The 26,052-nt window shown below is 58.3% G+C and overlaps 1 protein-coding gene across 3 annotated transcripts in view; it reads right to left on the reverse strand.

Annotated features, from left to right (window-relative positions):
• The window catches only part of KCNIP2 (potassium voltage-gated channel interacting protein 2), a 46,981-nt gene extending 25,340 nt beyond the window's left edge, over positions 1 to 21,641 (reverse strand). Inside the window, exon 1 of one of the 3 annotated variants that reach the window (XM_065067204.1) lies at positions 21,323 to 21,641. In XM_065067204.1, coding sequence (XP_064923276.1) covers positions 21,323 to 21,395 — 73 coding nt within the window. In that variant the 5' untranslated portion in view covers positions 21,396 to 21,641. Of the gene's footprint in view, positions 1 to 42; positions 8,006 to 21,322 lie in introns of those variants that run through there. The other 2 variants (XM_065067207.1, XM_065067206.1) reach the window with 2 other exon arrangements.
• Positions 21,642 to 26,052: the final 4,411 nt, after the last annotated feature.

Below are 26,052 nucleotides of genomic sequence, written 5' to 3' on the forward strand. Positions count from 1 at the left end.
CCCATGGAACAGAGCCCCTATGCCTCCTAGGGAGGCACCTACCTTGGGAGAGGGTCCCGGTGACAAACTGGTAGAAGAAGCGAATCACCCGGCCCAGCTGTCTCTTGCAGCGCTGCTGGCAGTGGCTCATGGCTCCAGCTCACAGCGCTGGGGAGGGACCCAGACGCCCCCCTCCCAGCCGGCAAACAGTCCCTCAGCTCCTCCGAGCAGCAGGCGATGCCCGGGAGAGGACAGAGCCTTCCTTGCCCGGAGCGGACCTGCGGACATCGGCTGCAGGTCCAGCCCGGCGGGGAGGGCGCAGATAGCGCCCGGCAGCGCGGCAGCCGCCAGGCCCCGCTCCCAGGCGGCAGGCTGCCGGCCGGCAAGTTTTGGGCTGGGATGCTCCTGTGCAGGCTGGCTGCAATCCAAAGGGGCCGCGGAGCTGGCGTCGATGCCCCTCCCAGGGCTTAGGGTCACAAAAGCTGACCACAAGCTCGGTGAGGGAGCGGGGTGCCTGGGTAACGCCCCCGCCGTGCCAGCCCGTCGGCCCCCTCCGTGCAGCAAAGTTGCAGGGAGTAGCGGCAGGAGGACGCTCGGGGCCGGGGACCCCAGCGGTGCCAGCCAGCTCTCCGGGAGACACGGGGACGTCTTCCTGACTGGCAGAGCCCCGGGTCGCCCCGGCTCCTGGTCCGCCCCTTGCCAGCAGCTCGACTCGGCACTTCACGCCCCGGCTGGCCAGGAACCAGAGGCAGGTTGGTATGGCAACTCGCAGACTCCACAGGTCCCGCTGACCAATGAGGCACTGCTGCATCCCAGGGCCGCCTCTTTCCAAGAGCAGGGAAGGGTGTTCCTTCCGGAGGGGAGCCGGCACGGAGAGCATTGTACTGCCTTGGGCATCAGCGCTCCGCTCCCACTACCAAGTGCTCTGAGCATCCCGTATCTCTGGGCATCAATCATTTGCTCCAGCCAGCTGTGAGTGTCCTGTATCCCTGTGGCAACAGCACTCCAGCAGTGCAAACGTCCTGCATCCCCAAGCATCAGCCCTCCAGCACTGCGAGCATCCTGCATCCCTGGCACCAACCACCCGCTCCCACTGGCTCCACGTATGGGAAGAGAAGAGAATCAGTGCAAGGATGGGAGAAAGAGGAGTCAGACTCCCAGACTGTCAGGGCTGAGAGCTGCTCACTCCAAAGCTCAGCCTGGCAGTGAGTCGCTAGCTTGCACAGTATGTCAGAGCCAGAAGAGAGTCTGGCACGTGGCAGCAGTGGGATTTCCCTGCTCTCAGAGCCAGCCCAAGATGCTCTGTGCAGACTGGCTACTGCATCCCTTCTCAAAGTCCCATTTTTCCAGCTGCAGTTCCCTCTCCACATCACATCCACAGCCTGCACCAGCAGGATCTCTTGGCTCTGCATCCATCCAGGCTCTATTATCTCATAAGCCTCATCTCTTATTAATGGTGGAAGAAGCGAAGAAAAAGAGACCTGATGGAAAATACAACTTTGAGTCCCTCAGGGATGGGAAAGGGGGTACAGGTGTGATCTAGCCAGGAACAGTCAGACTACCCAGTCCCTATTGATGCCTCAACAAGGGATGGGGCATGAGCCCCTCCAGGCCTTGGTATGGGGTAACCTCACCTCTGGTTCCTTAAAAGAAGGGCCATCCCCTCCAACCCAAGCCGCCCCTGTCTATTATGCTGGCTATGCCCCTGTAGAGGGGGGCAGTCCCCCAAACAGAGAGCCCCCAGACCATGGCAGACAGTGCCCTGGAGCAGTGGGGAACAGGCACCAGGGGATGCTGCACCAGTCAGTGCAGGGCTAAGCAAGTTTTGAGGAGACACTACAGCAAGGTGTGACACACAACAGAGAAGATGTTTGCAACCCTACAATAACACACCCACAAAGCCCTGGGCCAGGAAAGGGCTGCAAGGGTCATCAGCCCTGCAGGAGGAAGGGGACAGCTGAAGCAGAGTGGTCATCTCAGTGGACACAGGAGCACAGCTGCAGGGCCAGTCAATGAATGCAACACCCCAACTGAACCTATTCCCTGCAGACCACCTGCCCACAGAATAAAGCTCAGAAATTTTGTCTGTCAGTGGTGCCCAGTCCCCTGCTGCCACCTTCTGGGGGCAGCTCACGGGTTTAGGACCCTCAGTCCTTATCTACTGTATCCAGGAGCCCCACTCTTGGCTCAAACCCACAACACAAACACACTGGGACAGTTTCTTGAAACGACCCTTGAGCTGTGTGACACAAGGCCAAATCCCACAAAAGCAGCACTCCCCCCACGCTGAGAGAGATACCACTGCGTCACCGCGGGACCAGCCAGCACAACTCAGCCCAATGCAGCCACAGCATCCCAAAAGCCCGTGGGATACAGGAGAGGTGGCAGACCAGCCACAGGAGGGTGCCAGAGTCCGCAGGACGCGACAGCAAGCAAAGTTTGCAGATCCATCCCAAACCCACCATCCAGCTCCTTGTGAGCCAGATCCCACCTGGGCAGGAAGGTTGCTCCATCCCAGCATGTCCCGGGAAGGCTGGACATGCAAGCACTGCCCTGTGCACCCTGATAGTGATGGTCGTGTGGGACAGGGGAACTCGCATATCACCCCATCAGCATGCAGAGACCACCCCATGCCAACCTGCAGGGACACAGTGGAAGAGAAGAGCCCAGCACTCATGTCACCCACCCCACCTCCAGGCTTGGCTGCCCACCAGCATCCCCAGGTGCTACAACCAGTCCAGAACTGGACAGTGATTTTTAAAGCAGCATGACCCTCCAGGTTGGTCCTCAGTTCTCCAGAGAGGCCTTCATGCACTGATACCAAGACAGAAACTCACAGGGACCAGATGGGCTGAGCCAGGGGACTGTCCTCGTCCCCGTGCATCCTGCACCTGGCAAGTCTCAGCAGGTATTTTGCAAGGACAGTGCATTGCTGAGAGATGCGAGTCAGTTTGCTCCCATCCCAGGGCTCCCTCCAAGCATGCGCTCCTCAGGCTGGCACCAGGGACCACATGTCTTGCCCTTGCACAAGGGAAGCAAAGCCACTTGGTCACTGATGTACCTCTCCCCCAGAAAGACAAAGCAGAAATCACAAACAACAAATCAGGGCTGTTGAGCCCACTCTTACACACTTTCTTTCTGGCAATCTGTCACCTGGGTCACAGCCACCACAGATGCCATTGCAGGGAGCACCCTGCCAGCCTCCTGCCTCACCTGTGCTTCTCCCAAAGTTGTTGCCCCCATGAGGCCAGTGGTCTCCAAGCCCCTGCCCCAGATACAGGCAAACTCCAGGCCCCACAGTGTCTCACAAGGGCAAAGGACATCACCTCTCAAAGGGATATTTTGAGCCAGCCTGTGTCCCCAGAAAACCTGTTGGGCTACTGAAAGGAGACACGGCATTGCTAGAACCGCGGCAATGGGAAGGGGAAAGACAGCTGCCCGCCTGCAGCTTTTGGGGCTGTGCTGGGTCACCTCCAGCTTGGATGCACAGCAGCCCAGGGCAGCCCACGTAGCGCCCGTGTGGTGCCTCGGCCCGACCCGCGGGCTGCGCCTGCCACGGTGCTGTTGCTGCTGTCTGACGCTAAGAGGAGCCCCCGCACAGCGCAGCAGCAGCGGCGGGGCCAAGGGGAGGTGAGCCGGGGACATGGTTCATTCAGACTGCTGTGGCGGCGGATGGCACACGGGGGACAGGAGGAGACATGTGCAGTTGTGTCGGAGCACGCATGGCCACCTGGACAAGGCCGTGCACGCGTGTGCAAGGATACATGGGAACCGTGAAGGCCAATCCATGCACAGACACAGTGCCAGCACACTCTGCTGGAAGTCTCTCTCAGGCTGGATGGGACAGTGACAACACCACTGCAGAGGGGGACATGACACAGCTATCCACATCACAGCCATTGCTTCCTTCCCTGCCCAAGTCCTCTACTCCTGGGACAGCTTCTTGGCAGGCATGTCCTTCCTAAGGCACTGACATCTGGGCTGGTACCTGCTTCAGGAGCACTGCAGGCAGACAAGGGAATTCATGCTGGTTCCTGGCCATAAAATATTCATTAGCACAGCCACAAAAAGAAGGGGGAAAATACAAGATAAACAGAAGGCAGAGAGCAGACACAATGCTTTCAGGCAGCTCAGCATGGCAAAGACAAGTCCATCGAGTGGCTAGGTCAGGGACAGGACTTAAGACATGGGTCCCTTGCTGCTCATGCAAAACCTGTCCTGCTGTCATAGGTGTTGTGGGCATGTGAACACCCCTGGAAAATGCAACCAGGAGACAGTAATACTTGCAGACAACCACATGCTTGCGTGCACAACCAGCATGGGCAGGGACACGGACATCCCCAAGGGGCACCATGCTGGTGCTCAGGGACCATTCCTGCCTATGCCAGCCCCGGATGGTGCTCAGGTTTCAAAGCATTTCAGCCCAGTCCACATGCCCCAGGGACAGGACAAGAACAGGGTTCCAGGCCAGGGCCACCCTGACCAGGGCATCAGGGGGCTCTCTGGGGTCATCCTGGGGCTGGCAGAGGGCAGACCCCTGTGACAGCATCCACCAACAACACCTCCCTCAAGGAGGAAAGGCAATCAGGGTGAGAAGGATGTAGAGTACCCTGTAGCCCTGTGCCTCCTGGCTGGAGGGACGGCTCAGCAAGACTCACCCCAGAGCCAGAGCATGCTGAGGGATGAGGAGGGGAACATCCCAGCAGCAGAGACTGTGGAAAGTGAGTTCCTGGTCCCAAACACACAGTATGAGAGCAGGTGGCTCCATGGGAGCCAAACACCGCTGCCATTGCAGAGAAAGGCTCGATGCAGCCAGCCCTACCTGAGTGTCCTGTTGCTGCTCCTGCCTCCTCCCAGCCCTGAGGACCTGCAGCCTCAGGGACTTAGGGAAATTCTGAAAACATGATGCCAGAGAAAATAAATCAGGCAGCTAATGAGGTGATTTGCATAGCTATTAGCAGGTAGGATTTGCAGCAGCTGTAACATGGGATGTGCTGTCACTGCAAAGTGCAGCCTGGGGGCTCTACTGGTGCCTGCAGAGAGAAACATACAGCACAACCACAACCACGCTGCATGAGCCCACTGCAGGTGCCCTCCACCCCACTGGCCTGGGGGTAAGGGGGTCAGAAGCAAACTGAACAAGGAGGTGAGAGAAAGCCTCAGAGCAGGGCAGACAGCCATGGAAGAGCAGTGTGCTCTAACCGTGAGCCCACGCAGCCTTTGGCCATGCACCCCAGGGCTTGGTTCTGTGACATACAGAGCATGGGGCCGCACACAGTTCCTACTTTGGCGAGGTCCAGAGAGCATCCACGAATGGGTGAGCTTGTTTGTGAAGGCCAAGGGCAGCCCTGCCATGGTACAGTTGACTGCCTCCATGTGCCTTGCCATCCAGAGCTGGCTACAGCTCCCTGCATCCCTTACCACCTCTTGATCCCTTGACAGTCTGGCCCAAAACACATCCCAGGACAAGCACAAACTCTTTCCTACCTCACCCTGGCTGTCAGCGAACCCAGCTTGCTCCAACTCCCAGAAAAGGTGCAATTTTGGTGTGTAGGGCTGTGCACAAAGCCCAACAGTAGCACCAGCTCTGCATTGTGGCTGTCCCCGTTCTTAGATGCTCAGGTCAGGAATCGCCACATCATGCCAGGCAGGAGAGCGCTGGCCATCCTGGTACCTTCAGGGATGCAGGGGCAACACATCTGCAACCTGCGATGCTGCCGGATTCCCCACCCACGATGCTGGAACAAATGCCCCGTAAATTGGCCGTGTGATGGAGAGGGTGGCGTGCAGGGCCACACTCCCCCGGGCTGCCAGGGCATGTCTGGCTTTGATCACAAACCTGCAGCGACAGCTCGGTTCGTTCTCAGCCGATGCATCTTGTTAAAAAATGCATGTGGCGTGATCCGTCTGCTCAGGAAGGCGCTGCCAGGGAAGGAACCCAGCCCAACACTGTGCACTGGTCCCTCAGCAACAAACTACAAGCAGCCAGCACACAGCAGGTGACAGGGCAAGAGCTTGGCTCTGGTGGCACCCGCTGGGGACCGGGACATGCCCCAGCCAACATTTAGCTGCAAAGCACCCCTGCAATGCAGGGAAAGGATGGGGCTACCCCCACTGTCTCAAGGCAGAGACAAGAAGAAAGACCAAATGGATAGGTGATCAGATGAACAGACAGACACAAGGTCTACCAGCAACTTGGGTGGTGGGTGTGAGGCAAAAATTGGGGCCAGAGTCCCCCAGGGATCACCCTGGTGCATTCATCACCCCCATTGCCCCCCATGAGGGCCCCCAGGCCTCCAGGTTGTGCCAAGGCACTAGCTTCTCCAAAGCTGCATTTTTTAAGTCAGTTCTGCTAAATATTTCAGGGATTTACACAGAAAAGCTCTCTGTGCTCAGTGGCATGTCAGCCCCATTGGCATCACGCAGGCAGCTGCAGACACCCCCGCCTGCCGGGGTGTGAATAATTAATCGCCCCCACACATAGGGTAGCAGTGGCGGGGAGGAGGGGACCAGACAGGAGGGACGGGCTCCATCACCCCCATCCAGGCTCTTGGGTGCACCCTGAGAGCCTCCATGCAGGAGCAAAGGGAGAGCAAAGACCAAGAACAACATCTGCAGGGAAACGGAGGCATGCGAAAGGGAAAAGAGCCAGGAGCTGAGCCCAGCCCTGATTATAGGACTGACACATTGAGAATTACTGAGTGGTAAGCAAGGATAACCACAGCCTGCCTGGAGCACCTGGGGCCATTTCTGAGCTTGTTGGGTTTGCAAAGCACAGCAACACAGGTGGCACCCAGGTTATATCAGGCAGTGGGGCAGCACAGCTGCCAGGACCTCCAAAGAGCACAGCCATCCAGGTGGGTCATCACCATCTGGGAGTGCACAGCTCGCACTGGGGCACAACACAGCCACAGCATGTCCTTAACCTGAATGGGCATCTTTTTTTGTACCTCAGATGCCCACCCTGCCCTATGCCCACAGCACCTCACAGGGAGCACCGGGGGTTTCCATCCCTAGCACACTACTCTGCGTTCCCAGGTCTGCCCCAGCTCCCACTCCGAGCCTCACCGGAGCCTCCTGAACTGTGAGGCTGGGAAAAATCTCAGCCTGGCCACAAGCAATGCCAGCCCTGCTCCCAAATCTGCTCCAGGGGAGGCCATGGCCAACAGGCTGCCGCATGTCCCGGACCCCCAGCATGTTCCCCTCCAGCCTTGCCATGCTCAAAGCCTTGCACCAAGCCACAGTGACAGCGACAAATTAACAAGCCCCGTGCAATCATGCACAGGTTGGGCTCAAATAAATTGGAGATGGCACAAGGCTAATTTCCTTGCAATCAGCGTCCTCTCTACTGCCAATAGCTCCGGCTCGGCACAGTGATGGGAGGAAACACGGTAGGGATGAGCTGGGATGTGAACTCGTCTCCCACATGATCAGGCAGCAGGGTGCCCTCCATCACCCAGCCAGACACTGCCGGGCTGACGGCGCGGGAAAGACTATTAGCACTGTGGCTCATCCAGGGGCTCCGGCACACACTGGCTGCGCAGCTGGGAGAGGGAGATAAGGTGCCCAAGGGATCCCAGAGAGGGGAAACATACTTCGAATGGCTGGAATCCCCCTCAAATGGACTTGGCTTGAAGGCACTGAGAATGCTTGCTGCTATTAATAACTCCAGTGCTGTAACAAGGCACCTGCCCCGGGCTCCCCAGCTCAGACCTTCCCTGTATGGGGAGATGCAGTAACAAAGCAGGGACGGAGATCAAAGTGGTGCTGGAGATGTGGCTGAGGTCCTGACCCATGGCTCCTCACCTTCCCCATGCCAACAGCTTCCGACACTGACCTGAAAGTCCTGGATGGGTGACAACTGTCTGGGGGGATGTGGGGGGTTTAGGGCAGGGATAACACACTAGATCAGTGCTGTCCCCCTGACAGCCCACAGCCCACATGCACCTTTCTCCAGCCTCAAGCTAAAACACTGCGCAGCCCCATTGCGGGGCTGATGCCTCCCCCACCAGCACTGACCCTCTCCCCCCTCGTACCACAAGCAATGGCTCAGCCCTCCAGCCCCCTGCCCTGCCCGCCCTGCATCACGGGGCAGCAGGGCCGCCCACCCAGCATCTCCAGGGCACCCGTTCAGCCCACTGTCAGCCCGAGGGTGCCCCCAGAGACTGCCTTTTTAAACTGACATTTTGGGGACAGGAAATCTATTTTTGGTTGTTTCAGAGGCAACGTTTCCATTGCAGTTTGTCTGCCTTCGCCAGAGGGAGGGATGCTTTCCCCGGGGATGCCGTGGCAGCCAGCTTTGTGTTGGGTTGCGGTGCTCAGCACCAGCTCTGCACCTCTGGGTCATCCTCACACTGTCCCAGTGCTCGAAGCCAACAAACCCAGGAGGCAAGAGGGAAAAGACATTTCTGGATTCCCCACCTGGGCATGAGGGCCAGGAGCATCCCACCCAGAAGAGGGGCTGGTGGGAGGCACAGAGTAGTACCTGGGGTCTGTGCTCCCACCTGGAACATCCCCAGCATCAGCAGGATGACTTTTCCACATACTTTGGTGAGACACCCCCAAAAAAATAAGCACATAGAACTGAACAGCCCTCACCCTCCCCTGGAGCTGCCAAGCACTCTTGGTAGGAATAAATGTGCCTGGCAGTTACTCAGGGGGGAGACTACAGCCTCCCTGTGCAAAACCTGCTGAGAGGCTTAGAAATAAATATGTTAATAATCAAATATCCATCCTGCGCCTGAGCTCACGGGAGGACTTTCAAGTCTAATTAGCAGCAGATTTGTACCATCACTGCCTAGGCTCAAGGGACAATTCGCCGTGGTTCCCATGAAGCGAGAGCTCGGCTATAATTAGCCAGCAGCATCCCATCTGCAAGGATTACCTCCAAATCCTCCCCTGTGCTCCAGGCTGGGGTGCAGGCAAGACCAAGGTAAGCTGAGATGAGAGACGCCCCCTGGCTTCGATCTGTGAAAAACGACTCCCCAACTGCAAATCCAGGGCAGGCAGGAGGACAGGCAGGAGGACAGACAGCATATGAAAAGGAGAAGCACCCTGAGCCTGCAGATCAACCCACATTACCCTGCCTGCAAGTAAACCCTATGGAGGCAGTGAGGTCATCTTCCCACAGCATCCTGCCATGAAGCCCCAGAGTGCCCCCAAAATCTCTCCATCCCGGGACCCATCATCTTCCCCAACGCACAGGGCTGCTCACAGCACCAGGAGGCCCGTCCCCAACTGGGGGACATTTTCCAGTCTACCCCAGCCATGCATCTTGGACATCTCATCACCCACACCCTCCACGAGACCGAAGCTAAGTGTAGCTTGTGATGCTGCTTGCACAACGAATGGCGGGTGCTTGTTGCATGGGGACCCAGCACTGCAAGGGACCAGATGGCATCTGCAAAAAGAACTGGCTCCTCGTTACAGGCAAGCACAAAGCTTGGGGCTTGGGAACAGTTTGGGGACATTCATCAATCCCCACCCAGGCTGGGCTGAGGACCCATGGCACTGCAGTTCAGTGCAGTGCTTTGTCTTGGGTAGATGGAAATCCTGTCAGACCAGACCTTTCCCCAGTCCATCACGGTGAGGCAGGCAGTGCCCAGCATAGCGTTCCCAGTGCCCCCACTGATTTGTTTTTAAAGAACAACACATCCTGCTCCTGAGGATGCCACAACACACATGGTTCCTGGTGCTACAGCACCTTGTGGGGTGGCTGGGATGGGGAGGAAGAGGCATCCAGAGGAGCAAGACGTGGCAGCAGCTGGAGGTGCATTACTGCCAGTCCTCAAAAGGGCACCCTGGATTCCTCATGCCAGGGGCTTCACAGAGGCTTGCACCAGGGGACAGCACAAAGGCAGAGAGACAGCGAAGGGATGAGGGAAGGGATGGAGAGAGAGCAGAGGGGGACACATCCACACTGAGGACCCATGGCACAGCTGAGGATGCTCTGCTGAGTGGGGAGCAGGACCCACGTGTCCGGCCTTGGAGGGGAGTGACTGGCAGATACTCAGTCGGAGCTCACTGACCCAGCAGCAGCTGCCAGGGACACTCATTAAGACCAACTAATAGGGGGCAGAGGTGGCTGGCCTGGCAGTGGGCACTCTGCCTGCATGCTCTTCCCAGCCTGGCAGTGGGCACAGCTCTGAGCCAAGGGGAGAATTACAGATGGGGTGGTGGCAGTCGTACCCAGAGCACCTCCGTAAAGATGGCCTGTAAACGTCTGTGCCAGAGATGCTGTGCCCACGAACAACAAAATAATAAAATCAGCACCCTCTCAGGGGCACACAGGTACCCCACCTTCAACCATGTCTCTCGAGCCAGAGCACAGCTGTCCCCATCCAGCTCCTCTGCCAAGAGACCCCCCCAGTGCCACCAGGTTATTTGTGCCAGCAAACAAGGGGTTACCAGCCCCTCACTTCCCCACAGTTATTTAATTAAGCAGTGATAAAAGCAAAGATGTATTATCCAGAGAGTGACAGCGGGTTGTAATTACAGCAGGGCGGGCTGAGAAAACAAACAGTGTCGAGGGAGGCACAGGGTGGTGTGGGGCTGCGGAGCCACTGCAGACCCTTGGGACCCACGTCTCTGCCCTGGAGCTGTGGCCCAGGGCACAGGTGGGACCCTCAGGTCTGCAGGCAACAGAGGGGATGAAAGGGTCCTTTAACCTGATGGATGTGGTCCCAAAAGAGCCTCCCACTCCAGCTCACACTGTGCTGGGGTGGTGCCGATCCTGGTCCCTTTCCAGGGTTGCTGGGTCTGGACCAGCCCCAGGGAGCAGCAGGTTTTCAATGAATTGCTTTGAAATATTAAACACAATTTCCTGCCTCCCCACACTGCTCTGGGGCAGCCCTCTCCACCAAGGGGAATTGCTGCCCAGCTGGGGTAAGGGGACAAAGTCCCCACTGGGATGTGGCACTGGGGAGGGCCTCTTCCTGCCCCCCATGGAGCCAGGCATAATGTCCATCCACTGGGTTCCCCCAGGCTTGGGTTTGAAACTTCTGTACCAGGCACAGCAAGGGGCAGAGGTGGGACATGTGGCACAGCCATGCCTTGAGCAAGCAGACCATGGTCCCTTCCTTACCCAGCCACCCAGCAACAGTGCTCTCCCTGGTGACAAGGACAGCATCTCCCCCATGTCCTCTTCCAGGGGCTGGTGGGACCCATTGGGTACCACCATAGTCACAGCAGGGACACATCAGACACGTCACAGTGTCACAGTATGTTTGGGATTGGAAGGGACCTCAAAAGATCATCTAGTCCAATCCCCCTGCTGGAGCAGGAACACCTAAGTGAGGTCGCACAGGAACATGTCCAGGAGGGTTTTGAATGTCTCCAGAGAAGGAGACTCCATAACCTCCCTGGGCAGCCTGTTCCAGTGTTCTGTCACCCTTACTGAGAAGAAGTTTTTTCTCAAATTTAAGTGGAACCTCTTGTGTTCCAGCTTGATCCCATTAACCCTTGTCCTACCATTGTTTGCCACTGAGAAGAGCCTGGCTCCATCCTCATGGCACTCACCCTTTATATATTTATAAACATTAATAAGGTCCCCCCTTAGTCTCCTCTTCTCCACACTAAAGAGACCCAGCTCCCTCAGCCTTTCTTCATCAGGGAGGTGCTCCACTCCCTTAATCATCTTCGTTGCCCTACGCTGGGCCCTCTCCAGCAGTTCCCTGTCCTCTTGAACTGAGGGGCCCAGAACTGGACACAATATTCCAGATGTGGTCTCACCAAGGCAGAGTAGAGGGGAAGGAGGACCTCTCTCGATCTACTAACCACCCCCCTTGTAATACACCCCAGGATGCCATTGGCCTTCCTGACCACAAGGACACAGTGCTGGCTCATGGTCATCCTGCTGTCCACCAGGACCCCCAGGTCCCTTTCCCCTACACTGCTCTCTAATATGTAATTTCCCAACCTATACTGGAACCATCATTCCTGAGGGGTGCGTAGTCACCTTCTCCCTCCTGCCCGTCCTGCGCCATTGGATGCTGCTGTCCCCTGTGCAGCCCCCAGCACCACCCACGTTCCTTCACTAAATCCTTCTGCTCTCAGCCCAGTCCTCTTAGGCTCCCCCTTTCCCATTGCAGCATCTTTAAATTAATGCCCAGCCGAGCACAGGATAGAAGAATATTAATTCTGGGGAGAGGGGCAGTCTCCACTGTGCCTTCGAACACCTAAAGCACTCTTCCCTGCTCTTCTCCCCCTCACCATGCACGGGAGGAACCAGATCTGCCACAACCACAATGAGCATCACTCTGGCAAGAGCTCCGAGCACCCACAGCCCTGAGGTGGGCTGGCTGGGAGCAGTGAGCCCCCACTCCAGCCAGCTCCCTCCTTAGGAGGCTGTGAAGTCCCCAGGAGAGAGCCCCGGCTGTGCTTGGGTTTGCACCCCCTGCATGGGTTTGCTATCGCCAGCAGCAACAGACATCTGGGACCTCACTGCAAGTTCCAGAGCTGCCCTTGGGGGCTTCAGGGCCCTGAGCCATGCAGGGTACCAGACAGCCTGCACCCCCACTGGGACACCTTGGAGTCCCCAGTTCTGAAGTGAGAAGCCAGGAAGGATTTGACTGCTGGTGGGAAGCACTTGTGACCCCACAGCCTGGGGAGCTCAGAGGAGCCGGAGCAACATGTGGTGGGTATGAGGCATGGATGTGGCAGGTGCCACTACACACCCCCCGGTCAATGCAGGGGACACTTCGTGCCCCTGTCACTATGGAGCAGTTGGGACGAGGCCCTTTCAGAGGAGCTGTGTGAGAGTGAGCAGACACTGAGGCCACAAGAAATACCTCCATCTCATGCAGTCGGGGTCTAGGTGGGACTCGGCGGTTTCGGAAAAAACTCTCAGGGAGTTGACACCATCACTACCAGCACAATGCAGCTGTGGAATCACAATCCCAGCAAGACCTGGGATGCTCCCAGCCAGTGATCCCACAGAGCCACCCTCTCCTGGAGCAGCGGTGGCCAGGGTGGCAGGAGCTGAGGCCAGGCGTCACCCACCACAGCAGAGCTCCTGCTGATCCTCTCTGTTATGCAACAAATTATTCCACTCGCATTAATGACTTTGCGGCAAAGGGGGAAATGACATGAAAGATTCCTGGTGCTGGGGAGTGACTCACTTTGCACAGCGGCGGAGGGGAGGCCAGTGGGGAGGGTGGGTGCTGGGGGAAATTTGCTCAGGTCAGCATGAGAAATGCAAAGCAGGGGCTGGGCTCAGAAGGTGTGACTCCGGAGGGGATAAAGAGCTACTTGAGGGCATAACCCATCACACAGGAGAGGGCTGAGGTGTCCCCAGGGGACACTGTGATCAGCCCTAACCACAGCACATTACAGCATTCCTGCCCAGGAGCTGCAACCCGAAAAGCCAGCACCAGCAGCCATCCCTCCCTGCTCTGGGGTCAGATACAAGTAAATCAAGAGCCACCAAGGGCTGGCCAGCCCAGCCAGCCACCTCCTGGGGACACCAGAGATACGCAGAGACACACAAGGGACTTCAACAACCCACTGCCAAGGAGGCTCAGTGGGATCCTTGCAGTGATGGAGGGCAGGGTGGATTATTGCCTTTAAACCCATTTAGGGGCTTTCTGTAAGCAATACAATTTTTAAAAATTCAATCTAGGAAGAAGCGATTAACCAAACGGGCCAGGAGCAGTGGCTCGCTTGTCTAATCTTGTTAGCAAGCAGGCTGGCTCTCATTTCACCCTGCTGCAGCTGGATGGGCTGCAGTATCCAGGTGAGAGCAGCTGGATGGTTCATCCCTGGCTCCTGCTGGGACTGAGGGTGATCCAGGGATGCGCAAGTTTGCCAGTGCCTCCCTGCATCTCTCAGGGCTGCACCTTCCTCAGCTGGGCCAAGGGAAAAACCCTGGAAACCCTCTTCCCTGTGACTCAGATCCTGGCCAGACTGTCACTGATGGTCCGTCCCTAAAAAGCACTTTTTTCATGTCCAAATATGTGGGTTTGGTGATGAGAAGACAGTTAAGGGAGACAGTGCATCCCAGTTCTGCTGCTGGGGTCGGTGCCTGGAGCCAGGACCAGAGTTCTTTCTGCCCCACAGAGGCTCGGTGACAGGGTCCTGCCAATCTCTCCTGGTAGCATCTTGACAAGAAACCTCCCTTTGCTTCAGACTGTTGAGCCCGTTCCCAGCAGGAATGCCACTGCCACAGGAGGTGGCTCACAGGGATAGCAGGACAGCCCAGGGGTGTTGTGTTCTGGCCAGTCAGTCCCCTCATCTCCATACAGCAGAGCTGTGGCAGCGGATTTATGTCACCAGCCCACTTGCAGTTAGTGACTCCATCACTATATCTGACTTGCTCCTAGGCGAGGGGCCGCAGGCGAAGCATCTCTGCTGCCAGCCTGGCACTGGCCCTTGAGGCTCTGAGCACCCCCTACGTGCCTGTGGGCAGCGCAGCCCTCGCCAGACCTTTCTGTAGGCCAGATATCTCCCACACCACTCCCTCTCCTCCAGGACAAAGCCACCAGCTTGTCCCAGCTACAGCCCAGAGCCCTCCAAGCGGAGTGTAGATCGAGCTCGTCCATGTGCAGGTTGTGCCCTTGTCTCACACAGGGCACAGCCCCCACATGCTTGCTGGGGATGGAGCTGGTGTAGGAATTGGACAGGCACTGCAGCAGCCATGGGAGACCTGCCTGCATGGCCCCCAGACTGCAATGTAGCCAGGTCCCCAGTGTCCCCAGACAGGGTGGGCAAGAGCAGCATGGGTGGGACACTGACCCTCTTGCCGCACCCCAGAACTCCCAGCAGCAATGTTAATTGCATCCTGGGGTTGGGAGGGGTGCCCAACACCCAAACAGACCTGACAGGTTCAAAGCCCAGTGTTTCCTGCCAAAACAGGGCTGGGGTCACCTACAGCCAGACGGAGCTGGGCCCTGGGGCTGCTGTTGGGCATGAGCAGGAGTGTGATGCTGCAAGTGTGTGGGCGTGCGGGTGTACGGCACCCCCGCCCACTGGTGTCTGCAGGTGAGTCACCCTGTCCAGACCAGAGAGGAAAAATTCTGGGAGACCCAAATTCAGCAGCAGGTGACACATCCCCCATGCCCCCATCCCCTTCAGCTCCTGTTGAATGTGGCAGCCATTCTGCCCCCAGCTCCCCTCCTGCAGGGCTCCATTCCCAAACAAGTTAATTACTCACGTGGCTCCCCAGGGGCTGCAACACCCATTTTCATTTGAAGTGGAAGACAAATTTGCTTAAAAGCCAGAAGTAGCCCAAGCCACAGCAGGTCGAGGACAGGAGGACCCTGAAAAGAGCCTCCCTTCCAGCACAGCCCTGCTGCCACATCCCCTTTACAAAGCCACTCGGTAGGGTATCACTTAGAGCGGGGCCACTCCATCCCCTGCATCTCATCCCCAGCCCTGTCCCATGCCCTGTCCTGCCGCTCATCCCCACGTCATGGCACCCACCCAGCCCCAGCTGCTGACAGAGCACCCTGTCACAGATGGTGGGTTGAACAGGACCCCTGCACCCACCCACAAGCCCTTGCCCCATGGAAAGGCTCCTCTCCCACTTTGCACCCAGGGAAGCCACTTGCACCAGCTCCAGCAGTTGACTTGCTCAGCAATAACCTCCCCCAGGGCTCTGCAACCCCTTAGCAGAGGATTTTGGTCACCCATCCCAACCCAGAGCCCCTTGCCACGGCATCAGGGAGGCAGTCTGCCCGGCTCAGCCCCCTGGCAGGGCACAGCAGGGAGATTCATTTCACTAGAGGCTCATTCATCTGCAGCACGATTAAAGCCCAGGGCTGGGATCCATCCCGGCGGCAGGAGAGCGATTTGCCAGCAGATGGATTTATCATCTCCCAAGCACAGCAATTTGGCTTAAACAAAACCAAACCACTTCTCCTAATGAAAACACCACTAATGAGAAGAGCCAGTGAGGGAGGGGGAGGGCAGCTCCACTAATGGGGTCTGTTCTGTCCTTCGGGGCTGGCGTGACCCCATAATGCGCAGGCTGCAAGGCGAGGGCATTGAGGCTCAGCTCCAGCCAGGACTTATGGACCCGATATGGCCAAGGGAAACCAGAGCCTGCTCCAGGGGCCAGCTCTGCTCACCGTCCCACACCTCCTCCTGTCCTGGCTCCCAGAGCTCCGTGGGGCAGTTGGTCTCAACATAACACACAGCAGTAAAGCAGCATCACTGAGCCCAGACAACTTCTATACAGCTGCGATATGGCCAGACATAGGGAAAAACTCCTCTCTGTGCCCGGACACAGAGATGACGAAAGAGCAAAGACCTTCCTGCCGGTGCAACGCCAGCCCCGTGCAGCAGGAGTTGTACACCTTGGCCAAAGTTGGAACAGCACATGAATTATGTATCGGCTTCTGCAGAAATCAGCTGTGTAACCGCCCCAACCAAACGCACAAACTTCCTGTTGATTAATCCTGTGTCACCAGTTCCCCACAGGCTCCGACCCACCTCTGCCTGTGAGGACGCAGCAGCAGCTGCCAGAACCTCAGCTCCAGCCTCTCCACCTGCAAAATCAAACCTGCCCACAGGCAGCAGCACCCAGTAGCATCACCATGTGTACCTCATCCCCTGTGCAGCTTTGCCCCAGCACAGGCTCAGAGCAGCATCCCCTCTGGCAAGGAGCCCCAGGGGCTGAACCTCTGGTCAGGGGAGGCCACAACGCGCTGTGAGAGGGGATTCATCAGCATCGAAGGGCTGCAGACAAGCCAGGACAGCAAAGAGGGAAGAGGCAGAGGGGTACAGATGCCAGAGAGTAGGAGAGAGCAGACAGAGATGAGGCAGAGTCAGGCAACACTCCCATCACCCCAGGAAGGTGCAGCAGCCATGGAGGGCAGGGCGCTTTGGCATAGAGAGGACCCCACGGGAGACCGCCACCCCAGCGTATGAGTGGGGAGACCTTTCCGCACCATACCCCACCCTGAGTGAGGGCCTCCTGGGGAGGTTGGGGACCTGGTCTGAGGGTCAGTCCGGCTTCCAGCCCAGCCTCACCACCCTGCCATGGGTAGCAGAAGCAGCAAGTGGAGGGGGAATGCATAGGGCGGCAGCAGCAGCAGCACGGAGGAGGGAGGATAGCGGAGGAGCAGCGGGACAGGAAGCACGCACAGTTCCCAAGGGCCAGACTCCCCGGGGGAAGGACATTGATGTGTGTCACTGTGGGACTGCTTCTAGGAGGTGACAACCCACGTGTGCTGCTGGTCACAGGGATGCAGGCAGCTGGCCCTGCCAGACCTGTGTGGGCAGGGCTGTGCACCCAGGGATGTTCCTGTGCAGTTTGAGAAAGCAACTGGGCAAGAAAAGGAGCTTTGTTCTGGGCATGAGCAAAACACTGCTGTGGTCTTAGGCACAGTCCCCATCCCAGTGCCCCTCCCTGGGATCCACCACAGCACAAAACCTGCCACGCACACCTGCAGCTGGGTGCCCATCTGGCCCCTGCCTGCCTCCTGCCCTTGATCCACCACATCAGCCCCATCACTCCATTCACCAGCTGCAGATCCTAGTGCTTCCCCTACACACACTATTATTTTGGACAGACAAGCACTGACACCCCCCGTCCACACCCTGTGAAATGAATTATCCCCCTTGCAGGTAGAAGTCCTATGCTACAGCAATCTTGCGGAGATTTTCCTCCTGCCTGACTAATCATGGGCTGTGAGCAGCCACGATGGAGCTGTTGGGTTTGCCGACAGCAGAACAAGGCCCTGGCGCAGCCCTAGATCTGCCCATCACCTGGTACCCGCCTCCTGCTGGGGCACGGCTCTTCGGCTTTACCCTGTGACAGGGACCGCAGCTCGGCTCCCACTGTCCTCCCATCGTCCCTACTGACCCATCCTCCCCCCAGCATGTTTGCAGGGAACAGCTCAGCCCTATCTCTCCTTTCTTACTATCACTGGGAGAGATTGTCTCTGAAACACCCTCCCTCTAGGTAGGGAGGAGAGCTCAGCCAGATGCTACGCTGTCACTATGCTGGTACCTACAGTTTTCAGCTCACTGGGTGGGCTGCTCAAAGCGCTAGGAGTTAGGGAGTCCCCATCCATCAGCCATGCCTTGGGAGGCAGGAGGATCCCAAAACTCTGCAGACAGTCTCTATAGCAATTGTTCACCCATTGCAAACCCTTCGGCTGCCCTTGGGGTGGAGCAAAGCAGTTGCTCAAGACCCAGCAACCCAACAATGGGAAGGAGAAAGCAGGGGTGAAAAAGCAGGCGTGAAAAACGAGCCTCCTAACCCCTTTTGGGGGACGAACAGCCCTGGAGATGAATCCCTCATCCTTCCAAAATGCAGTTAGGGGGTTTGGCCCACTCCAAACAGCCCGGTTATTGACCCTGTGTTGGCACATGCCCTTCCCCTCACAGGACACAGCATAGCTGGGATAGTCTTGTCCCTCAGGGTGGGATGAAGCCCCAGGTCACCAAACTGGGGCTGGGGCAGTCCTCTGCCTCTACAACCCCATGGACTGGTGGGAAAGCCACCTCTGAGACCCTCTCATCTCTTGCGCTGCTAGGATTCAGGGCTGGGGATGTGGTACCTGCACTCCTCAGGGCAAAGTGGCACCAGGCTCCCATTTTTCCTGCATGGAGGGACATGTCCAGAGCAGTCCTGAGACACTGACTCCAGGCTCTGCTTGTACACTAATCTCTCATGCCATTAGAGGAGTGGAGGAATAATGTAATTTATGGATGGCTTTCATTTCTCACTAGCATCACCTAAATACCCCAGAAATGGACTGGTTTAATTTCCTAGTGGTGTATCACAAACATTTCTCTCCTTAGCACCCAGGCAGGTGCCCAGCCCCAGGCTCAGCAGTGGCATGGCCAGTGCCTGCCCTCACCCCACACCATTGCACTGGGGCCAGGCATAGGCAGAGTCCATCCTGGCTTGCCCCAGCGCTGCTGGCCGATGTCTCCCCATCACCGGAGCCAGTGCTGCCCTCCCTGCTGCTCACACGCAGGCAGCTTTCGTTCACTCAGGCGCTCTCTCCTCTCACACACACATCCACGTGCCATGAGCCCGCAAAGCCCACGGCTGTTCCATCTGGGGTCAGGGTCACCGGGCACCTCTGGAGATGCCACAGGGATAGGGGCTGTCACTGCACCTCCATTTTCAACGGCTCTTTAAATTTAAAATTCAGTGTGCTGCTGGGGAAGGCGTGGGGCTTTTCTACCCTGTGGATGGTTGGAGTTCCTGCTGCCCCTTAGCCCCTCTCCTTCTTTTGGGAGGGGATATTGCTAACCGTTCCCTAGGCATGCATAGACGGGAGTCTCATCTCCCTCATCCCTGTTTTTGAGGAACAATAGGAAGGCGGCAGGACTGACTGCTGTCCCCATGCACATCAGCAATCGCTGGAGCTGTTGTGGGTCTGTTGCATCACCTGACATCAAACCATCTCTCAGCAGCTCTTGCATGGCAGATGCCCCCCCAAACCCTGATAGACCCTGATGGGTGGAGGTCCTCAAGACTGCAGGAACACCCCAGACTGTTCATGCTTGTCCCCAGGCACAACTGAGCTACCAAAAAGCAAGTGTCGGCAGGGACCCTCCCATCTGCAGGGAGAGACTAAGCCCATGCTGGCACTGCCAGCTCCACCCTGGGACTTCACTATGGCCCCACAGGGGTCCCAGCTCCTCACCACATCCCCAGGGAACCAGAAGGGCCCAGGCCAGGTTAGCAGGCAGCAGCTTGAGCTATTAAACCCTTCCTAGAGCTAAGGCTGCATTCCGTCTCCTTCTGCCTGCATCACTTCCACGCTCTTTCTGTGAGAAAAACAACTTTCCCTCCACAGGAAGGGACAGCTTCGGTGCACTCAGCCAGCGCAAGGGAAATCGGTGCTGCTGGGACAAGCTCCCTCTCCTCCCTGGCGTTACCACTGGCTCTACCCTGGCAGGTCACTGACCTGACAGCAATGGCAAAAGAGTGATGTGACCTTCCAGGGCCTCCGTTTCCTAAGCTGAGAAATGAGGCAGATATTTCAGTCTTATTCCCCCAAGGCTCCTCATCAGCGCCATCCCCACAAGTAGGGGCTGGAACAGTGGCACAGATACCCTCTGTCCAGGTTGCTGCTGCACAGCTGGCTCAGGGGTAAGCCCAGGCATAAAAGGTCTCAGCCTCGGAAAGACTGGAATTTGTTTTTAACTTTGGTTTGATTTAAATCCATATGGACATTTTAAAGTTACCGGAGAAACCAAAAGTTGTGTGTGGGTTCCAAGTTCCTACACAGCTCAAAAATATCCTCCCTGCAGCACGTTTGGGCAAGCAGCAAACAGCAATTCCCACACATGGAGTTGCTCAGGAAAGCAGAGCAGGGGTCCTGTGCTACTACAACCACCTCCTCGAAACTCCAGAGCAAAGCCCAAAATCTATTCTAGGCTGTGGCAGGAAAAGCATCACCAGAACTCGTGGGAGAAGCCTGTGCACATACCCCAGTGCCTGCAGTACGAGGGCAACCAACCCCACCAGCTATGGATAGCTTTGGCTCTGCCGTGGGTCCTGCGAGGCAGGTGGGAATTGCTGCCCCATTTCACAGCTCCTGTGACAGAGGCACTGAAAGGGGACAGGATTTGGCCTGATTTGTGGAGAGCACATGGGGAAAAAGGGGTGCTGCCAGCTCCAGCCCAGCTGCTTCATTACCAGACAACGGGGAATGAGGTGTGAGGGATGGACACAGATGTTGTGGTGGGATGTGGGAATCCAGGGAGTTCTCTGCTGTGGCAAATGATGGAGGGGGATGCAATAGGGTCACAACTGGGTCATATTTGGCTTCCCTAGCTCATGGCCGTCCCATCTGGAGGCTGAGTATCTCTGGATATGCTGACGGACAATGAGTGGAGAAGACACCAGGTTCTGTGGCACTGCTGAGGTTTGCTGAGCGGGGTGAGCCTCCCCGTTTCTGGGAGAACCTGCAGCCAGGGTGCTGCTGTGCCACTTGAGTGTGCTGCGTGGGGTCCAAGGCATGTCAGAGAAAGCCCAGCACCAAATCCTGCTGTCCAGAGGGGACTGGGAGCAACGGTGAGGGAGGGTGTGCCTGGGGACAGCCACAAGCGATCCAAGCATCCCAGCCCCCGGTGGGGGCCTGTTGCCTGCCAGCCTGCCTCGGGGCAACCTCTCCCCGGCTGGGATCGACTCTAACCCCCCCCGGAGAATAACCCCCCGGGCCCGGGACTGTCCCCCTGCTCCAGCGTCGGGGTCGCGGCCGCCCCCCCTCCCAGACCAGGCGTGCGGCGAAGCGGGGCGGGCAGGGGGCCGGGGCTCAGGCGGGTCTGGAAGCGGGCGGGCGGGCAAGGGTGCCCGGGGCCGGGTCGGGTGCCTGGGGCCGCCCCCGCGCCGTGGTCCCGAGCGGCTGCTGCACCTTCCCCGGCGGGCGGCACTCACCCGTCAGCTGGTCGTAGGAGCCGTCCAGGTCGCGGGAGTCGGACAGGCTCTCCTTCCTGCCTTTGCTCCGCATCTTCCCGCCCCGCCGAGCGGCGGGGGGAACCGCGACGGGGCGCACGGGCTCCGCCGCCGGGCAGGGGGGGCCCGCGCCCGCCGCCTCCCCCCGCCCCGCCGCCCGCGGCACTCACCGCGGCAGCAGGAAGGGGCCGGCGGTGCCGGGGAGCTCGGCTCGGTACGGCTCGGTACGGCAGGCAGGAGCGCGCAGCCGCCCCGTTCCCCGCCGCCGCCGGGGCTGGGCACAGCCGCCCCCTCCCTCCCGTCCTTCCCCGCCTCCTCCCGGGAGCCGCCGGCCCGGCCCCGCCGCCCTGCGCCGCGCCGCCGCGGGGAAACTGAGGCACGGCCGGGGGCGGGAGGAGGCTGTCCCGGCGGCCGATGGGGGGAACTCCGGGGAAGAGGCAGGGAGGGAGCTGCTCCGGGATGCACCGAGGTGGGGGTCTCCGGCGGTATGGGAGAGCCCTGGGGGACAGGGACCACGAAGGGATGGAGAAGGGGATGGTGATGCGGATGGGGAAGGCTTGGGCCAGGAGGAGCATGGACCCCCACCCCACAGCAGATGAGAGATGGTTCCCCAAGCTCTGCATGTCGGTGCCCATGCTGGTCTACACCTTGGGATCCCCAGGAGCTACAGAGGAAGGGGGACCCTAGCCACGGCAGCTACCGCATCCCCCCTCAGGGACAGGCTGCATGGGAAATCAGTCAGAAGCAGAGGGGACGTGCAGTGGCCAAGGGACACAAGGGAAGGGTGGCCCAGGTCCCCCTGCTTGCAGCCAAGCACAGGAGCAGGTCCTCTCTGCCACCCTCAAACCTAAGCATGAGATGCCCATTCACAGTTGAAGCCTCTAGCAGGATTTTCCCCCATCTCCTGCAGCCCCAGGGAAGGGGTAAAGCAGCAGCACGCCTTGCGGGGGGCTTCCAGAGGCACGGTGCTGCCAAGAGAGGAGCTCACAGCCCCACTGGTACATCTGTCACTGGGGCTAGAGGTCCCCCTGCTGTCCCCGGTTATTTGCTGCCATCTGTGCACGATGCCAGCCCGGGGGGGTGTGAACTATGCTGGAGAGTCCCTGCCACGGGCAAAGCCAGGGGCTTTTGTCACACCATCGCCCATGTGCCACGTTTGCACCGTGCCAAGGGTCCTGGGCACATCTTGAGGTACTGCCCATCTCCCGGCATTTCCCACCTCTCCTCCCTTCATCTGATTCATGCAGACAGAGGGGATCAGGAGCCAGAAGCAAGGCAAAGTATCCTGTCCCAGCCCCTGTGCTCAAGCCTGTCCCTCCCGGCCCATGGGAGCCACAGGACAGAAAGGGAATCCAGAGCAGCAAGGAGGGAGGGCCAGGCTCACGCGGCAGCGTGTTGTCAGCGTGCTTTGGTGTCAAGCCATGAAAGAAGCCGCCTTAGCGAGGCAGTGATGCTTAGCAACTGCCTGGATCTAAAAATAAGAGCCATTTAGAGGGGAAAATGCAGTGGAGAAATGCTCGGAGAACTAAACACATTCCCCCAGCCCTCCCCATGGCCCGGCCACCACTGCAAAGCCTGCATGTACAGACCAGCTGGAGAGAAGCTCCCGGGACAGCCCTGGCTATGCCCCCTCTGCTTAGCCTGATGAGCAGAGCTGGAGCCTGGCGAGCCCAATGACCCCCTGCACTGCTGGGCTTGTCCATCCTGCTGCTCCTTGCCCTTCCCATCCCCCTTCCTCCATCCTTTCCATTACACCCCGGGGTTGCATCCACTTGGCAGCCCCTGGGGACCAGCGGTATCCCAGGGAGGTGGCCTCAGTTAGGAGTGCTGCATGAGTGGTGCCCAGGCTCATGTGCCTCATCTCCAGCATCCTGCAGCTTCATCCCACTGCAGACATGGTGGGCCCAGCAGAGCTGTACAGGGGAAGTTTTCACCTTCTGCCATCCCTTGTCCATTGGGAGGCAAACATGGCTATTTTTATCCCAGCTAAGTGCTCCTGTTCCTGCAGGCAAGCGAGAGATACTTTGCCAGGCTGGTGAGAGGAGGGGAAAAGTTGGGCAGGTTGGTGGATACCACGGGGTAGGATGGGGCAGCCCCAGGGCCAGGCTGACACAGCCCACCCTCCCCACAGTGTAGAAGCTCACTTGATCCCTGGTCACAGCTCCTTTCCTTAGCAGACACGAGAGCTGGGCATCCTGCCAGGATTCACAGACTTCGAGCCTTTCTCTGCTCGGAAAAAGTGCAACGTCCTCTCCTGAATGTTCCTCTAGGCACTGGGGGCCAGCGGTCTGCGAGATGCCGGAGCAGGAGCAGTTCACTGCTGGCCGCTGCTGCCTTTCTGCTGCAGGAACAGGTCCAGCCCCTGCCTGCCAGCTCGGGCCCAGGCAGGGCCCTGCTGCGGGTGCGCTGGGTGCAGAGACATCTCAGTAAACATGTCTGGCCAGGGACGGACACGGCAGCAAAGTCACACCCAGAGTGCAGAGAGCATCCTCTGCAGCACGTCTCACCGGGACGTGCGGCAGATGCAGAAAGGCTGGGCCAGGCTGAGGAAAATCACCTGAGTGGCATCCGAGGCTTTAATCAACACTCTTGTGCCTTGCCCAGCCCCTGCTGCTGCTGGCCGCATCCGCCACAAAAACAATCAGCAGGTCTGGGGTGGGCAGAAGCTGTCTGCAGGTAGGGCTGGTGGCCTCTCCTGTGGCAGATGACAGTGAATTAACCATTTCCAGAAGATGGAAGAGTTCCGGCAGCTCCTGCAAGCCCAGATCCCAGTTACAAGCGGTAACTGGGAGGGAGAGTCATGCCCCAGATGGCCAAGAAGTGGTGCGGGCTCCACAGCAAATGGAGCACAGCTCACCGTGAAGCCCTTACCCCAGTGCTCAGGGCCAGGAAAGTGTGGAGGACAGGCAGACAGCTGGATCCAGCCTGCTGGGGTGGGCAGGGGTTCTGTGGAAGCACCCAGGTTCCCGAGCTCTTCTCGAGGAGAGCAGCAGAAAGCCATGGGGGAAACAGGGCCACATAAACCAGTCCCAGGGCTTGGCACAGCCAGCAGTGGGGTGGGATGGGGCTGGAGAGCCGGGGGAGGTGAGCTGGAGGCGTGAGGGGTGCTGCACCCTGAGGTGCACCTTGGGCTGTGTGTCTCTCAAGGCAGGGACATGGAACCACCCATCCACCCTCGCTGTGATGGAAATCACTTGTTCGCATTGGCCCAGACACGAGGCACGTTCCCTAAGTGGCCCATCTGTCACCCTGTCAGTGGCAGCAGTGCTTCGATAAAGGACATCTGCACGGGATTAATGCTGCTCCCCAGGCAGCTGAGCCGCAGCCGGGCATGGCTCTGAGCCAGAGCGAGAGGGGCTGGGAGGTGTGCGTGGGGCCACGCTGTCCAGGGGACTTGTTTGTCCCCAGGTCAGCGTGTGGCCAGTGCAGCCTTTTCCAGAGTAACCGGAGAAGGGGACGAGTTTGGGGATGCTCCAGTATTGCCTGGAGCACTGGGTGCAGGGCCCTGCTGCAGGCAGAGCTGTGCCAGGCTGCCACCAGTCTTGTCCAGACCCAGGCTGGACTGACCTGAGCCCAACCACAGCCATCCCTGTTCATCTCCAGAACACTCACCTTGCAATATGGGGCCAATCCCTTCAGCTCATCCACATGTCCAGCTCCCTGCTGGGAACCCTCCCAGCTCTGGGGGCAGCAGACCCCTCTCAGCTGCTGCTGATGCATGTGTCTCCAGGGAGCCCTGCCAAAAACCCCGGTCGCGACACAAGGCCCAAGACGATCCCAAACTGCTCCCCTCCAGAGGAGCAAGAAGAGCCTGGAAAGGCGGCAGGGGCACTGGGGTCTGCACCCGACCGAGCTGGGGTACAGGGGTGAGGGGAGCTCTCCCCTGGGGCACGAGCCATGCAAGTCCTTTGTGAACAGTCTGCTGTGGCTGTTATGGGGGGACAGAGAGGGGGAAAGATGCAATTTAACACTTCATTAGGTAACCGCAAGGCATCGATCCGCCCTACCAGCCTGCGTGTTGTCTAATTGCATATCTCCATTCTTATTAATTACATTGGAAAAGCAGAGAGCAGGACTCAGGAGTCTGATCCTATCTTTAGGAAATTTCAAACAGAGATGTAATTGCCAAGTGCTCTATATCATGGTGCTTTATCCACTCTTAACAGTATTTTAAAGCCATGGTCATCAATAGCAGTCCTCGGGATGTGCTCTCAACAGATGCCATTAATCTTATTTTGGTTGCAGTCGCCTTGTGCCTTTGGGCTCAGATTTACACTCGGCAGTGAGTGAAAGCTCTGCTCCCCCAGCAGGGAGGGCTCCCGAAGAGCTCCCAGGCTGGGACATGGGACACAGCACCCAGGGGCTGGTTCCAGGGACAGAAGGCAGAAAGTGGAGCTACTTAAGCCAGCTTCACCCGTTGCAAAAATGCCAGAAAACAGCAGCCTCATATGGAGATGAGCAGCTTGGCACCAGGGCTATTCCCCTCCCATGGTCCACGCAGCCCCCCAGGCTGGAGGAGGGATGCTCGTGGCCATGCAGGCAGTTGCAGGGGGGTTCCAGCCAGGGCAAATGGCCTCACTCAGGAATAAACAACAGTATTTACTACGTCCTCAGAGAAAATGGATCTGGATGGCACTAGGCCTAGATGAGCCCCTTGGTCTGAGGACCAGGGGAGCAGCTTCAGCAGACCAGCAGGTCCTGGAGAGGTGATG

This window comes from Columba livia, chromosome 6 (genome assembly GCF_036013475.1).
Source record: "Columba livia isolate bColLiv1 breed racing homer chromosome 6, bColLiv1.pat.W.v2, whole genome shotgun sequence".
NCBI classification, from domain to species: Eukaryota; Metazoa; Chordata; class Aves; order Columbiformes; family Columbidae; genus Columba; species Columba livia.